Genomic DNA, 14777 nt, shown 5'->3' with positions numbered 1-14777 from the left:
AGACGCAGGGAGAATGCACAAAAACTCCTTATGGACAGCAAAGGATTCAAACCCAGGTGACTGGCGCTGGAACAGCGTAGTATTAACCACTAACCGCACTTTTCTTTAGGCACGAAGTGGTGGGTGCCTGGAGGTGGAAGCAGATATGATTGGAATTTTAAAGTTTCTGGATGGACACATGAACAGAGGGATATGGATTGTGTGCAGGCAGCAGATTTAGTTTGATATGGCATCATGTTCAGCACAGATATTGTGGAGTGAGGGCCTGTTCCTGTGTCATACTATTCTGTGTGCGGCGTGAGTTTAGAATTCCCTACCCTGGGAAAACGACTATGACCTTTTCTAAGCTCCTCATGATCCTGAACAATTCCCCTTCAACCTCCTCCATTCCGGGGGAAAGTCGCCGCCAATCCAGTCTTTCCCCACAATTCTTGTGATCCAGATCACAGATCTGGGGACATGGGTGTTCCCGATAAGGGAGGCCAAATGGGTAATGGTTGGCTCTCTGCACCATGGGGAGGGGAGATGGAGGAGTGGGAGGGGGTAAATGTGGGTGATGGGGGGAGCATGGGGGTGGAGAGGGTGGAGGGAGCTGGATGGGGATGGAGGCACTGGAGGGGGGTGGAAGGAATTGTAGGGTGGAAGGGGGTGGATGGAGATGGAGGGGGAGTGCAGGAGTAGTGTGGGGGTGCAAGGGGAGTGGAGGGGGTGGAAGGGAATATAGGGGAGTGGAGAGGAGGGGGAGTGGAGGGATGTAGGTGTCATGCAGGGACTGGGACGTTGTGGACATCAACCCTGGGAACCTACCCTCCGGGTAGTGACCTCTGGACCTTCAGCTTCCGCAGCAGTGAGTCAGTGATGCTGGGCATGATGTCGGATCCGCAGGTACTGCCATCGGGAGCAGGGCTTGGGTCAGGAGAAGGACCTGAAAACAATGCAGGAACATGGGTCAGCCGGCTGCCCCATAACCGGATGTGGGGCTCAGGGACAGCCACCCTGGGGTGCAAGCAAGGTGGGCTCAGTCCCCCAGCTGCTCCGGCCCAGCATTCAGTACCTTTCATGGCAGAGGGATCCAAATGTGATTCCACACAACCCTGAACAGACGGGGTCATTCACACAGTAACCAAAGGGGGGTGGGTGGGTGTGTGTGTGTGTGTGTGTGTGTGTGTGTGTGTGTGTGTGTGTGTGTGTGTGTGTGTGTGTGTGTGTGTGTGTGACTGTGTCTGCCTGTGTTTGTCTGTGTGTGTTTGTGACTGTGTCTGCATGTGTTTGTCTGTGTGTGCGACTGTATCTGCGTGTGAGTGTAGGGGAGGCAGAGGTAACGGAGCAAAACATAACATTAACTGCCTGCACCCTCCATCTCTCCCACGCACACATGAATGGGTACAACCTCCACAACACACACATTCCACACACACACTCTATATATACCAACTGCCACCACAGATGCACAAAAGACGACAACACATCAACATCCACATATGAGAGAGAGAGACAGACAGACAGACAGACAGACAGAGAGAGAGAGAGATGTGAGACAATATTCCAAGATTTTCCAATACCCATACATCAGACAGACATACGCCCACACACACCCACAGAGACACACAGGCATTCATCCATACACACTTGCACACAGATATAACTTCCCTCATGCATATTCACACACAAACCCCCAATCTAATTCCCATACATGCAAACACTAATCCCTGATCACATGCAGACAGACACACGTACTATATGTGTACAACCTCCAAACACACATACTTCTGTACACATACAGAGACACATATCTACAATCTTTGCAAAGCAACCTAACACACACAGTGTCACACCCACACACACAGAGTGATACAGACACAGGGACACACACACACACACACACACACACACACACACACACACACACACACACACACACACACACACACACACAGTCTCTTACCTCTATCCTGTTCCGTAATTTCACTGAGGTCGGGTAATCTCTGTCCTGCCAGGTTTTGATTCCGCATCAGTTTATTCTCCTGATTAAACAGAAACAATGCTTTTACCTGTGTCAGTCAGGAGAAGGAACAAGTCCTGGAACTGGGAATTATTTTGGCTTCATTTCAACAATGCAGAGAGAGGGATTCTCAACCAGGCAGAATGACCATGGCAAGACAAGACTATTGGTTGATAACACCGCTATTGATATTGTTTTTTAAAAAAGCCTTACAATGACCATAAATATACATGTATATATCACCCCTCTATATAAGCTGCCCCTGAGGTCTTGAAGCTTTAAGACCTGAGTCATTTGAGCAGGATCACAGATGCTGTGAAAGGTGACCTTGTTGCACTACATTGACATTTGGTTATTTAACTCAGGTTGTCTATTGTACATCTATTCTTGCTGCAAATTAGAACTCATCCCCATTGCATTTTATAGAGCAAAGAGATAGAGAATATCTGCTAAAATTAATCAGGTATTTATTAGCAAAGCAAGCACTTCAGAATGCCAGGAAGCACAAATCCCTCCATCCACTATAGTCTGGCATGTTGAGGAAAATACTCTGGAGACCTGCTCCCTACACCGCCAGAGCCCGGTTCAATGGGTCGCGGTCTGAACCAAGCCAAGTCTAAACACCCTTAAACCACCCAGGCTGATGCACAGGAGTCTCCATTCTTGGAGGACTGAGACTGCTGCAGGGAGGGGGGGCAGGAGGCAGGTGAAAAAGAAGAGGTAAAGTTGTATAAGACATTGGTGAAGCCAAATTTGGAGTATTGTGCGCAGTTTTGGTCACCTAACTACAGAAAAATATCAATAAGATTAGAAAGTGCAGAGAAGATTTACAAGGAAGTTGCCCAGATTTCAGGAACTGGGAAAGGTTAAACAGGTTAAGACTTTATTCCCTGGAGTGTCAGAGAATGAGAAGGAATAGGATGAGGAATTGAAATGGGTGGCCACTGGGAGATCCACGTTAATGTGGCAGACAGAGCCAAGGTACTCAACAAAGTGATCGTAAATACATGGTATATGAATGGGAAAGGTTTAGAGACATATTGGCCAAGCACAGACAAGTGGGGCTTGGGCATTTTGCCCTGCTGGTGAACCCTATGACTCAAAATCCATCAGCATCTTCCTTGAATATACTCAGCAATCGAGCATCAGCATTCATCTGGGGAAGAGAATATTTCAATGAACTTTCATCTCTGACCTGAACTTGGAGACCAGGGATCCCTAGTTCCCAGCAGGTACCGACAATTAACATTGGAATCACAATTGCATTGCTTGTTCATTCAGTCCAAAACTTCCCTGGTCATGTAATGTCTCAAATGTTGGTGCATTCTGTGAGGCCAACTAGGGCAGTGCGATGAATGGACCCAGGTTGACTTTAGACCCCCTTTTAAAGGCATATTTTCACAAAACATTATAATTAATAATTAAATGTAAACACTGCTGGGGATTGGCCATGCAGGGAAGTGGCCTGATGGGAATTCTCTGCCACATGGGGCTCAGAGCTGAGGCACAGCAGCCCCATTGCTGGAGGATATCTGTAATTGCAGTGTGACGTTTACATAGGGACTTGTACATGTGGACCCTGGAATTTAAATCGATAGGGACAGTGCCGGGCCCTCGCGAGGCAAGGAGGTGTTAACAAGGCAAGTGTTGCAGGTAGAAAGTGCAGAAAGAGGTGAGTTTTGAGGTGCCCTTGTCAATGAAAATTGAAATGTGTCCATGTAGATAACAGCAGACAACCAAGGATTCGGCGATTCATAGATTTCATTCCGGAGTTGATTTTCATCAAGGAACAATGATCCCTGTGTATCAGGACAGACAGCAGCTGACAGGTAGTCCCAGCCTTGCTGTCCAAGCCTTGCTTGAAACATTCCCTCTTCAATGTCCCTTCAAGGGACCTGCTCAATCAAAATGGCCCTCCTTTCTGCGAGCAGAGCCCCTTAATAAATGGAGAAGTTACCTCTCGGAGTTTGGTGAGCTTCTGCAGCTTTGGTTGGGTGGGCAGTTCCTTGCAGTTAGAGGCTTTGAGCTGACTGGCCTCAAGTACATCACTGAAGCCAAAGCTCTCAGCTGCTTGGATGGGTGGGCTTGGTGGGGCCTTCAGCTCCCCATCCAGCTCCAAGCACTCCCACGAAATGGCGCGTAGAAGAGGCTGTGAGCTCAGCGATTTGATTTCAGCTCTGCAGGGCGCCCTGGAGCGAGGAGGGTTTTGTACACCATCTGTTTGTGGAGCTCGTAAATCAGAGACCTGGGGCTGGGAGTGTCTCCCTGGAAGTGCCTTGCAGTCTGGAGCTGCCTGCGTGCTGGAAGCAGACAAAGTCCCTTTGGTATGAGTGCCATGCCCATTGTTGTCCAAGGGCTTGGACTCGCTACGTGGTCTTGGCTCCAGAGAGACAGTGTTGTTCTGTTGCACTGAAGCACCCACCACCTTGCCAGAAGCAGTCACCCATGACCCTGCCGATCCCGGAGACAGTTTCCTGATTTCAATCGTCTTCCTGGTTGGAGACAATTTTCTGGTGTGTTTCTAATGCAACAGTTGGAAATAAAAGAATGCTGTCAGCAATTGCCATTGATCATATCATAAAGGCATAAAGAAAAAAAACAATATCAACAGCACTAACCTCCGATTTTTGATGAGCATCGTGCTCTCTTGTCCCAGGGACTTCCAAAAGCTATAACAAATGACATTCCATGTCACCAGCGCAAGGCAAGATGCATGAACCTGAAAGACTTGATCAGGTACATTGCAGAAATTGCCTCTGTTAATTATATCGAGGAACTGACACTCATAATCTGATGAACTCTACAAATCTCTGGTGAGACCACACTCAGAGTATTGTGTTCCATTCTGATCTCATTATAGGAAGGATCTGGAAGCTATGGAGAGGGTGCAGAGATTTACTAGGATGTTGCCTGGATTAGGAAACCAGCCTTATGAAGCAAGGTTAGCAGAGCTGGGACTTTTCTCGTTGGGGGCGAAGAAAGATGAGAGGTGACTTATTAGAGGTCTACAAGATTATGAGAGCCACAGTTAGGGTGGAGAGACAGTGCCTGCTTCCCAGGGCAGGATCAGCAAGACTAGAGGACACATGTACAAAGTGAAGGGAGGGAGGTTTAGGGGAGACATTAGGGGTAAAGTATTTTTACACATACAGCACGGTAACAGGCCATTTCAGCCCATGAGTTTCTGCTGTCCAATTTACACCCTATTAACCGACATCCCAAGCATGTGTTGAACAATGGGAGGAAAGGAGCTCCCGGGGAAAACCCATGCAGACACAGGGAGAACGTACAAACCCTTTACAGACAGTACAGGATTCGAGCCCCTGTCCAGATTGCTGGCGCTGTAACAGCGTTCCGCTAACCACTACGCTAACCATGCTGCCCCATGTTGTGGAGAGTTGTAGGTTGCAGAAAGTTGTGGGTGCCTGGAATGCATTCTGGGGATGGTGATGGAGGGCAAAACATTAGAGGCATTTAATAGACTTTTAGACAGACACATCAATGGAAGAAAAATAGAGGGTTACGGGGTAGGAAGGGTTTAGTACTTTTAAGAAAAATATGGGTAGGCACAACATCGAGGGCCAAAGGGCCTGTAGTCTACTATGTTCGATTAGTCACAAATGATACCAGGAATGAGCATGTTGCCCAATTCTGCATCCCGTTCCAATGAAACACAGGTCAATTACATCATACTGTGGTAACAAGGAACTGAAATTCCACTGTTGCAAACTGAGATCTCCACTCTACCTCATTAGGATTAAAACCTCCCTGCCATTCTCTCCCCGTGGTCATTCAACACCACACCCAATTTATGCCCCCAACTGTTCTGACAGGTTTGCCCATTCTGCTCTGCTCCATCTCTAGGGGATCCCATACCTTCTCTCCAACCCACAGCAAATTCTGTTCATCAATTCCAAACCCCTTACAAAGACACCGATGCAAAACTTTACATGCTGACCCATAACTGAACAAGTGTGGCTCAGAGGGAGAAACCTATTCCCCATTGCTGACCTCCATAATCCCCCTCTTCTCTGTTGACCCAGTAGTGACCTGCACCCAAATATTCCCAGCACTCCAACCACCCGACTGAACTTGACCTGGTGGGACTCGGAAGGTTGGTGAAGAGAATGCTGTGGAAAGAGCCAGTGTTTTACATCGTTTACATGTGGACCAGTCATCTATAGAGGAAAGGTGTGGACTTACCGAGAGCTCCAGGGTCCTGTACTTCCTGTGGGGATGGGCCAACGCAGGAGCAGCGGTGTCTGACAGGGTCCATGGGACATCTGGACTCTCTGCAGTTGTGAGCCCACAGTGTGTACTCTGGCATCTCCCCACCCTCGACAAACCCCAGACAATATTGCCCTCACAAAGAGCTCTCACCTGATCTCCTCCCACTGCTGCTATGTCCCTCTCTGACTCACAGCATTGCTGCTCCCCCGAATGGTGAATGGCAGCCCTCCCCCAGCTCCCAGTGCCCTCTCCCCTGACACCCCTTGGCATACATCTCTGTCCTCTTACTGTGCATTTCTGGGCAACACACACACCCACATGTCCATGTGCCAAGTGATGTCCTCTCCTCCTGCTCATTCTATCTGCTGACAAAGTGCCCACCCTCACCATTCCCCTCATTAACCCACTCTGCCACTTTCTGCCCTTTGCTGGCTCTGTGTACCTCCTCACCTACCAATGCCAGTGTGCAGACCTAGGTACATCCTACTCTGACTTTGCAGACCAGGTTCAATCCCTCCCTCACCTCAGACACCATCCTGTTCACCTCCACACGTCTGATGCTCCCTGTGTTCAGTTACCAGCCCACTTCCCACAATGCCCCAGGTTTGAAGTGAATTATCACATTTTCTGAGATACAATCAAAATCATTGCTTTGTGTGCTATCCTGCTAAGTCAGCCCATACTTAAGGTCCAATTATCTTGCTACAACAGAGCTCCTCCAGGCTGGTGCGGGTCTGGAGTCACACCCAGATCCAGCTCTTCCCTGAAAGGGACATCAGTGACCCACCTGGATCACTCCCTGTTCCGACACAGATTCTGGTTACCACAACTTTCCTGCACCAGCCTCCTGGGACCACGAGGTGCCAACCGGCTCCTGGAAGGTCAAGCAGCAGCTGATCGTCACACTGGGCTCTTCTAAAGGTTTGCTTTTGGATCCAGACTCTAGCGTCTACCCTCTCTCGTGTGAACATTAATTTCAAACCATGTGTTCATTGTAAAGGAGAGACTACATCGACACCAACCATGAAAGCCATGCAGTGGGTGTGTCCAAGTGCTGATGGCCAAAGAAAAACATCAGACACTCAATTTTAGTTTGTAATTATATAATTTTATTATCCATTGAACTATCAATGCATGCGCTGTACGTTCAGTCAGCAGTGTAGTGTACAAAGCAGTGAGGCAGCAGTGCAGTGAGATAGTTGTGCAATGCAGCGAGGCAACAGTGCAGTAAGGCAGCGGCGCAGCAAGGCAGCGGTGCAGTGAGACAGTTGTGAAGTGCAGTGAGGCAGTGGTGCAGTGCAGTGAGGCAGCAGTGCAACAAGGCAGTGGTACAGTGGGAAGAGCTGTTATTCCTGCCACAGGTACGATTGTTAGCAGTGAAGATAAGTGAGTTTGGACACACAGTCGATCACTGAGAATGAGGCCCACCTCCTAATGGGAGTGAGACTGGCTGTACAAGTAGGGAGGGAGTGGGGTGTGGGGTTAATAAACAGGGAGATTTCCTGCCCACCATCTCACTGCTGCGATGGATCAACCAAAACTGCCCGACAGCGCACACACCATCCCAAACCACGTCTGTTCCATCAGCATCCCCGGCTGCTGTGCCCCTCTCTCAGTCTACCAGTGAGCTTCTTCCTTCTAAACCCTAAGGGCAGTTTCACACTGAAACCTGCTGTTGAAGCCCACAGACACCCTTCCCAAGGTTATCAGATTTGGGAGTATCTCAGAGAAAGGGAGGCTGTTGGAGAAAGGTTCTCGCAGTATGGGACAGTGTCGGAGAACGTAGTGGGATCACACAGGCTGCTACATTGGAGAGTGGGGGCTCTCGGTGAGGGGAGGTATTGAAGAGAGAGGGCACAGGTGAGGTCATGGATAGGGTATGACATCAGGAAGGTTTGATGTCAATGAAATTTGCATCAGAGCTTTGGCAAGTTGTTAGAGAGATCAGTGACAGTAACTGTTAGCAACAGCCCATGGCTCATCGGCTTGGAATGGCAGTGGTTTATGTCCAATATAATCCATCGGGGAGAGTGCGTGAGGGTGAAGGGGATGGGGTCAGAGACAAGTCGAGTTCAAAACTAAGACCCTCTTCCTTTAATCATCCCTGGATATTCTAAATTGTTGAGTGAAACACGAAAGTCTGCAGTGGTTGTGATTGTAATAAAAACAGGCAGAAATGCTGAAGGAACTTTGCAGGTCTCACAGCGTCCGTATGAGGTAAAGATATATAACTGACGTTTTGGGCTTAGCCCTTCATCAAGGTATAGACAAAAAGCAGGCAGGCACTTTAAGATGTTGTGAGACCAGCGGAGTCCCTCCAACATTTCTGGTGTCTTTCCTCATTACAAATTTCTACACGTCCAATTAAGCTCACTTGACTCATTGTGAATACAGCACCCAATTTTGCACAGCAAGTTCCCACAATCAGAAATTTGCAACTTAACAGAATAAACCCATTAAGTGATGGTTTTTCAGGGTTAAGCATCCATCAGGATAGGATGAGGTCACCAAGGACTTGACACAGCTTGACAAGTTACTCCTGAAAGGGAAAGCAAGCTGAGCCTTTGGGATTGAGGATGGGAGGTGCTGAATGTGACGTTTCATGAGTGACCATTTTCAGGGATCACCCAGAAGTCTGTGTGGTCCAGAGGTGGCATGTTAGAACCAGACAGGGCTCTCAGACAATCCAATCATTTCTACAGCAAAGCCTGGACTTGTCTGTAATCATAAGACCACAAAACATAAGAGCAGAAATAGGCCATTCAGCCCATCGAGTCTGCCCCACCATTCAATCATGAGCTGATCCAGTTCCCTACTCAGCCAGCTTTCTCCCCATAGCCTTTGATGCCCTGGCTCATCAAGAGCCTGTCAATCTCTGTCTTAAATACTCCCAGTGACCTGGCCTCCATAACCGCATGTGGCAACAAATTCCACAGATTCACCATCCTCTTGCTGAAGAAATTCCTCCGCGGCTTTGTTATTAGAATGCCCTTCAATCCTGAAGTTCTGACCTCTTGTCCTAGACTCTCCTATCATGAAAACAACCCTTCTACATCTACTCTGTCCATGCCTTTCAACGTTCAAAATGTTTCAATGAGAACCCCCCCCCCCTCATACTCTTAAATTTCAATGAATACAGGCCAAGAGCTGTCAAATGTTCCTTATATAACCCTTTCATTCTTGGAATCATCCTTGTGAACCTCCTCTGAACCCTCAAATTTAAATTCCCCGGTTGCTGTAGATTTGGACTACCCTTCCAGAACTCTGAATACTGGTCCTGAAACATCACCAGCTGAGATTCATTAGGCTAGATTTATGAATTAAAAACACAATGCTGGAGAATCCTACACAGGCAAGGGCCCTCAACTCTTCCTCCGCTCTATTAATGACTACATCAGGGCTGCCTCATGCACCTGCGTTGACCTCGTCAACTTTATTTACTTTGCTGCCAACTTCCACTCCAATCTCAAATTCATCTGGTCCACCTCCAACAACATTCTCCCCTTCCTCAATCTGTCTCCATCTCGGGAGGAAAGCTGTCCACCGACATATTTTACAAACCAACTAACTCCCACAACTACCTTGACGACACTTTTTCACACCCAGTCCCCTGCAAGGATTCTATTCCCTTTTTGCAATTTCTCCAAAAAAATCTTCTGACTACAGCTTTATAACTCTGAGGCAAGGGTGCTAGATCACAGAGGTGACACATAAAGAGGTACTTCCCTATTTAACCATGTCACTCAGCCATTCTCAATTATACCAGGTACTCATAGTCAACTCCTGCTTTCACCAGGCTGCACACCATGCAATATTCCCAGCTGTCTAACACCACAACAATCACATTGCCATTGATCTCCAGATCCGTGGAGAAACCCGAGAGCAGATCTGTGCTAACTCCACTCAGGAGAGGTTAGTTTAAGCCAGCCTTCTCTCCTCAGCAGTCCCCTGGAGATCAGCACCATTGCAGGCACTGGGCCTTTTACCTTAATCTCTTTGTCCCTGATGAGTGGCGGGCGGGGCTCTTCTGCAGGCTGAGGTGGAGGCGAGACTGCTGGAACTTCCAACTCTGGTGGTAGAATCAGCAAAGTGTTAATGCTGGCAGGTCTGGTTCACCTCCCATCTCCCCTCACATGCAAGGGGGTGCCATCTCTCTCCTCTGTGAGGTCATAAAGGAAGAACAAAAGACTTGCCTCTGGGCATCCCAAAATGCTGAACACCAAATCAGGCACCTTCTGAAGACATGGAAAGCATGGCCCACACATTTTGGAGAAGAATTCCCCACAAGAACAAGTCACCCCATTGATGTGAAGAATGGCTCCAGAAGTAGATCAGCCTCCGCCTGAGAAAGCAGAGCTGTGTTAATGCCTCATCCCAGAGATGTCTCAACACTGCATTGCAAGACTTGGCCTTGAGAGCATGTACTCAGGAGTGGGACTTCATCCACTACCTGCAAGCTCAGAGGTAAGGGTGCTGGCCTCACTGAACAATGCTGGAGTCCATCGGAGCCAATAAAGGTCTCAGCTCCCCGCTGCTTCATTTCTCCACTCCCCCCCCCCCTCAATTCTTCAATCCACCAGTTGTTTATCCACTTTAAATCCATCCACTGATCCAAATGCCAGCTCCCATCTGGAGATTCAGCCCCTCGGCCAGAAGATGTTTCTCATTTTAAATTCCAGTCCCTTATCCTGTGGTCTGTTCCTTCTTTGAGACTCTCCCTCACGAGGAAATAACGTCTATCCTGATGAGCCTCTTGTATATTGACCTTTGAGAAAAGGTCACTTCTCATTGCTCTGTGGACCAGGTAAAGAAAGAATGGCCCATTCTTGTGTGGTTGTGCAGAATGGATTAGCCAACCAAATCATCTCCACAATGTAGCCCCTCCAAACCAGTCCCTCTAAACTAATCCCCTTCCTAAACCAATTCCCGTAAACCAATCCCCGTAAACCAATCCTCTTCCCAAACCAAGCCCCGTAAACCAATTCCCTTCCCAAACTAAGCTCCTCCCCAAAACCAAACCCCTCTCCAAATCAAAGGCCCAAACACCTCCCAAACAAAACCCCCCTCCCCCTCACCACTTAATAGACTCACCCATACCCCAAAGTCCCATCGCCATCTCCAAAAGGCTCCTCCCACACTGCAACGACCCTTCCCACATCAGCACCCAACAGGCCTCCCACACCTCGAGGCCCCTCCACATCAGCACCCAAAGGACTTCCCACACGCCGAGGCCACACCCACCAGCACTGCAAGCTTACCGATGTGTTGCTGCCGGGTGATGGAATTACTGCGGGATGGGCTGGGTGATGTGGTCGGGGTCCGGGCTGAAAGGACAACACACATGTCAGGCAGGAGGACAAGGATCAAGGACAACCCTCAGGGAGACCACTCTGGGATCAGCCACCACCAGCTCCCCACCCTCAGAAAAAGGCAGTGTCGGCTGTAAACCACCCCACCTTGGGATTAACCATCGGACACCCTCTTGTTACATGGCCAGGAAATGGTAGAGCAGACTTGAGGGGCAGAATAGCCTCCAGTTCTCTTGAAGCTAACAATCTTGATCAAATAAGAGGGGAGTCAAACTGTGGAAAGGGCGATGCAGAAGTCACGGTCTGCACTGCTGGGAAGATGGAGAAAGATAAATGATTTAAATGTCTGAAATGGAATTTAAATAGAAAGGAGGGTTTTTTGTGTGTGTGGTGTGGGAGTGCTTGGGCCGACCTCTTGCTCAGAAGAAGCCTGTTGCTTGTGAGCAAAACTCTGCTGTCTCCAATTACACAGTTCCAGCAATTAGCTGGCAGCTTGCCAGGGTGGATTTACCCCACCACAGAATCTTTTGGTTAACTTGCTTGTTAAAAGTTTAACATTAGTGACCCCAGTGCCAGTTCATCACTGATTAGCTCGACTGTCAACTGTGATTGAGGTCTTGAAGGCCTGGGAGCCTCGGCCTCACTTTTAAGGAGATCGGGAGGCTTTGGCAGATTTCCAGGGAGTCAGTTCATGAAGCATCCAGGGATTTCTGTTCATCGCTCTGCTATCTCATCATCTAGATAAAGGAGTCACATCTTGGATTCTCGTTTTGACGTGGAGAATACGGAATGGTCTGCTCTGAGGCAGACTGAGTTAGCACGTCTTCAATCAGTGTGAGACTTGCCCTCTCCTTTCGTGGACTATTGTTTTATACAGTGGTCTGGACTGTTTATTTTTCATAAATATTCCAGGCCCGTCTTCTGAAAGACCTGGGCCCTATAGAAATTGTGCTGGATCAGCAACTTCAACGACTCCTGAGGCCAGGAATTCTTTCACATCAGTGGAAGACGAGGATGCGGTCATGGTACTTGTGTATAGCGAGTGTGAAAATGGAGGGGAAATCCATGATGTGCCTACAAACCGTGAAGGTGGTGGGTCTAGTCACAAGTTGAGTCCATTCACGGACTCACCAGCCTTCTGTCACTTCAGCAGCTTGGTTAAGACTGTGTTTCACAGAGATATGGAATGTGCGAGGGTGCAGCCCCTGCTCGTGGGCTTGAAGGGCCAAGTTCTAGCTGCATTTCAGCCCCATGCTCCCAATCTTTGGGCACCTGGTACGGAGCAAGAATGGTCAGACTAGGGTTGTTCTTGTTAATCTGGTACTGGACCTGGCTGAGGACCATCCATGGGCCCAGGCAGTGGGCAGTTGAGGATTCAGCTCAGGCTGACTACCTCCCCCTCTTCTGATGACACCTGTGTGGCCGTGTATCCCTGAAGAATGAGCAATCTATGCTCATGGGCAGTTAAGAGGGTCTCCAGGAACAGTCATCTCTCCAAGGGTTTGATGGTATTGACGGAGATAATCATGTTTCATTTGTAACTTTTGTGTGAATTGTAGATGAATGCAGTACTTGTAACTTTTGGATGATGAATAATAAAGGGACAGGATTGATTTTACTGCTGAAAAGACAAAGAGAGAGCAGAACACTTGGACCAGTGGGACTGTCGTACTGGGAGATGTCACAGATGATGAGCTGAATGGCCTTTGTACCATCACAGGTCTGACTGCAGTGGAGCTGTGGGAGAGAGCTGCTGTGCATTACCTGGTGGAGAGTCACCGAGGCTGGCTCTGGAATGCCGATGCCGGCGGTTCAGAAAACTCTCGCTGATCTTCTTCGCCTCCTCCAGCAGTTCAGCATTTTTCTTCTTATCTTCATCCGAGAGCTCCACGTCTGGGAGTTCATCATTCACCAGGTCGTAAACACGGCCCTCTCCATCTGAAGGTAGCAACGGCACCTCAGCCCCAGGCAGAGACATCTCCTCATCCTCCCTATCACCCTCCCTCACCTTGCCCTGTCCATCCTCACTCACTTCATCACCTCCCCCTCTCCTCTCCTCACCTCACTCACTTCATCACCTCCCCCTCTCCTCCCCTCAACCCCCTTGCTCTCCACCTCACCTACCCTTCTCAATCCCCTCACCCATCCTCTTCACCCACCTCATCACCTCACCCCCTCCCCCTGATCACTGTCCTCATGCACCCTTCTAACCCACCTGTCTCCCTCACAATTACCACCCCCTCGCCTTCCCCATCACCCTCCCTCTTCACCCACCCACCTCACCCATGTCAACCCCAGGCAGAGACATCCTCACCCATCTCACCACCATTAATCTCAGCCTCACTCACCTCAACACCTCCCACCTCTGTTCACCCCACCTCACTCACTGCTCGGCCACTTCACTGGACTGCCGGGCTAAACCTCAGCCTACCTCATGCTCCAAAGGTGCTGGGACCCTGGCATAATTCGAATGGGACAGAAAAGAGAGGGAGCGAGAGGCAGATAGGCAGTCGGGAGAGGGGAAGAGCTGCCTGTCGAGGAGCCGTGTTTGCTCAGGACGGAAGCAGTGGTGGGAAGGTGCCAGGACTGAGAAGTGTGAAGTCGGAGCAGATTCTCCTACTGCTCAGTACTTTACCCACAGAGGTGAGGGAACTTGCAGAGGAAGCTTTGGAGTTCCTGTTTGATCTTCTCTGAATGGGGCTGTGGCATCTGCAGAGACCAACGACATAGCAGTCATCAACTCAAACAAAATGAATTTGTAGAGAAACACAAAACCTGTCAACAGTGGATCCTGGAGATGTGGAGAGACTCAGTGGGCCAGTCAGCATCCGTGGAAAGGAATGGACAGTCAATGTTTCAGATTGGGACACTTCATTCAGTGTCGATAAAGGGATCGACCGTATCCATCCCCAGAGGTTGCCTGACTCACTGAGTCCCTTCATCGGCTCAGTGTTTGCTGGGAAATTCGAAGGATGGGATCTCCAGAGGAAGGTTACTGTCACACAGTGGCTGTGGGCGGGGATGGACAATGACATCACTGGCTAACATCTTACCACGGAGTTGAACGGTTGGCTGAGCTATGTACAGACACAGCGTGCTCTGTACACCAAGAGTAACTAGTCTGGCTTGGGAATTCCTACATATCTGCATGTTGGTTACGTTCATGTCTCTCTGCTGCATCTGATAAATGATAACCAGTTTATTGTCATATTGGGGTGGGACCGTTAGCACATGGG

The 14777-nt window shown here is 49.0% G+C and overlaps 1 protein-coding gene across 8 annotated transcripts in view; it reads right to left on the bottom strand.

Moving 5' to 3' along the window:
- mrvi1 (murine retrovirus integration site 1 homolog) overlaps positions 1-14777 on the bottom strand; it is a 123216-nt gene that overhangs the window by 54964 nt on the left and 53475 nt on the right. For 5 of the 8 annotated variants that reach the window (XM_069903801.1, XM_069903808.1, XM_069903771.1 and 2 more), the window contains 8 exons: positions 14177-14250; positions 13306-13479; positions 11491-11556; positions 10219-10301; positions 4621-4671; positions 3960-4523; positions 1946-2024; positions 808-925 (listed from right to left, as the gene is read on the bottom strand). In XM_069903801.1, the coding sequence (XP_069759902.1) occupies positions 808-925; positions 1946-2024; positions 3960-4523; positions 4621-4671; positions 10219-10301; positions 11491-11556; positions 13306-13479; positions 14177-14250 (1209 nt within the window). The remainder of the gene's footprint in view (positions 1-807; positions 926-1945; positions 2025-3959; positions 4524-4620; positions 4672-10218; positions 10302-11490; positions 11557-13305; positions 13480-14176; positions 14251-14777) is intronic. The other 3 variants (XM_069903777.1, XM_069903787.1, XM_069903820.1) reach the window with 3 other exon arrangements.

The sequence above is a fragment of the Narcine bancroftii genome, chromosome 1 (assembly GCF_036971445.1).
Source record: "Narcine bancroftii isolate sNarBan1 chromosome 1, sNarBan1.hap1, whole genome shotgun sequence".
Classification (NCBI taxonomy): domain Eukaryota; kingdom Metazoa; phylum Chordata; class Chondrichthyes; order Torpediniformes; family Narcinidae; genus Narcine; species Narcine bancroftii.
The sequence above is the reverse complement of the archived record's forward strand: the minus strand, read 5'-3'. Positions and strand labels throughout refer to the sequence as shown.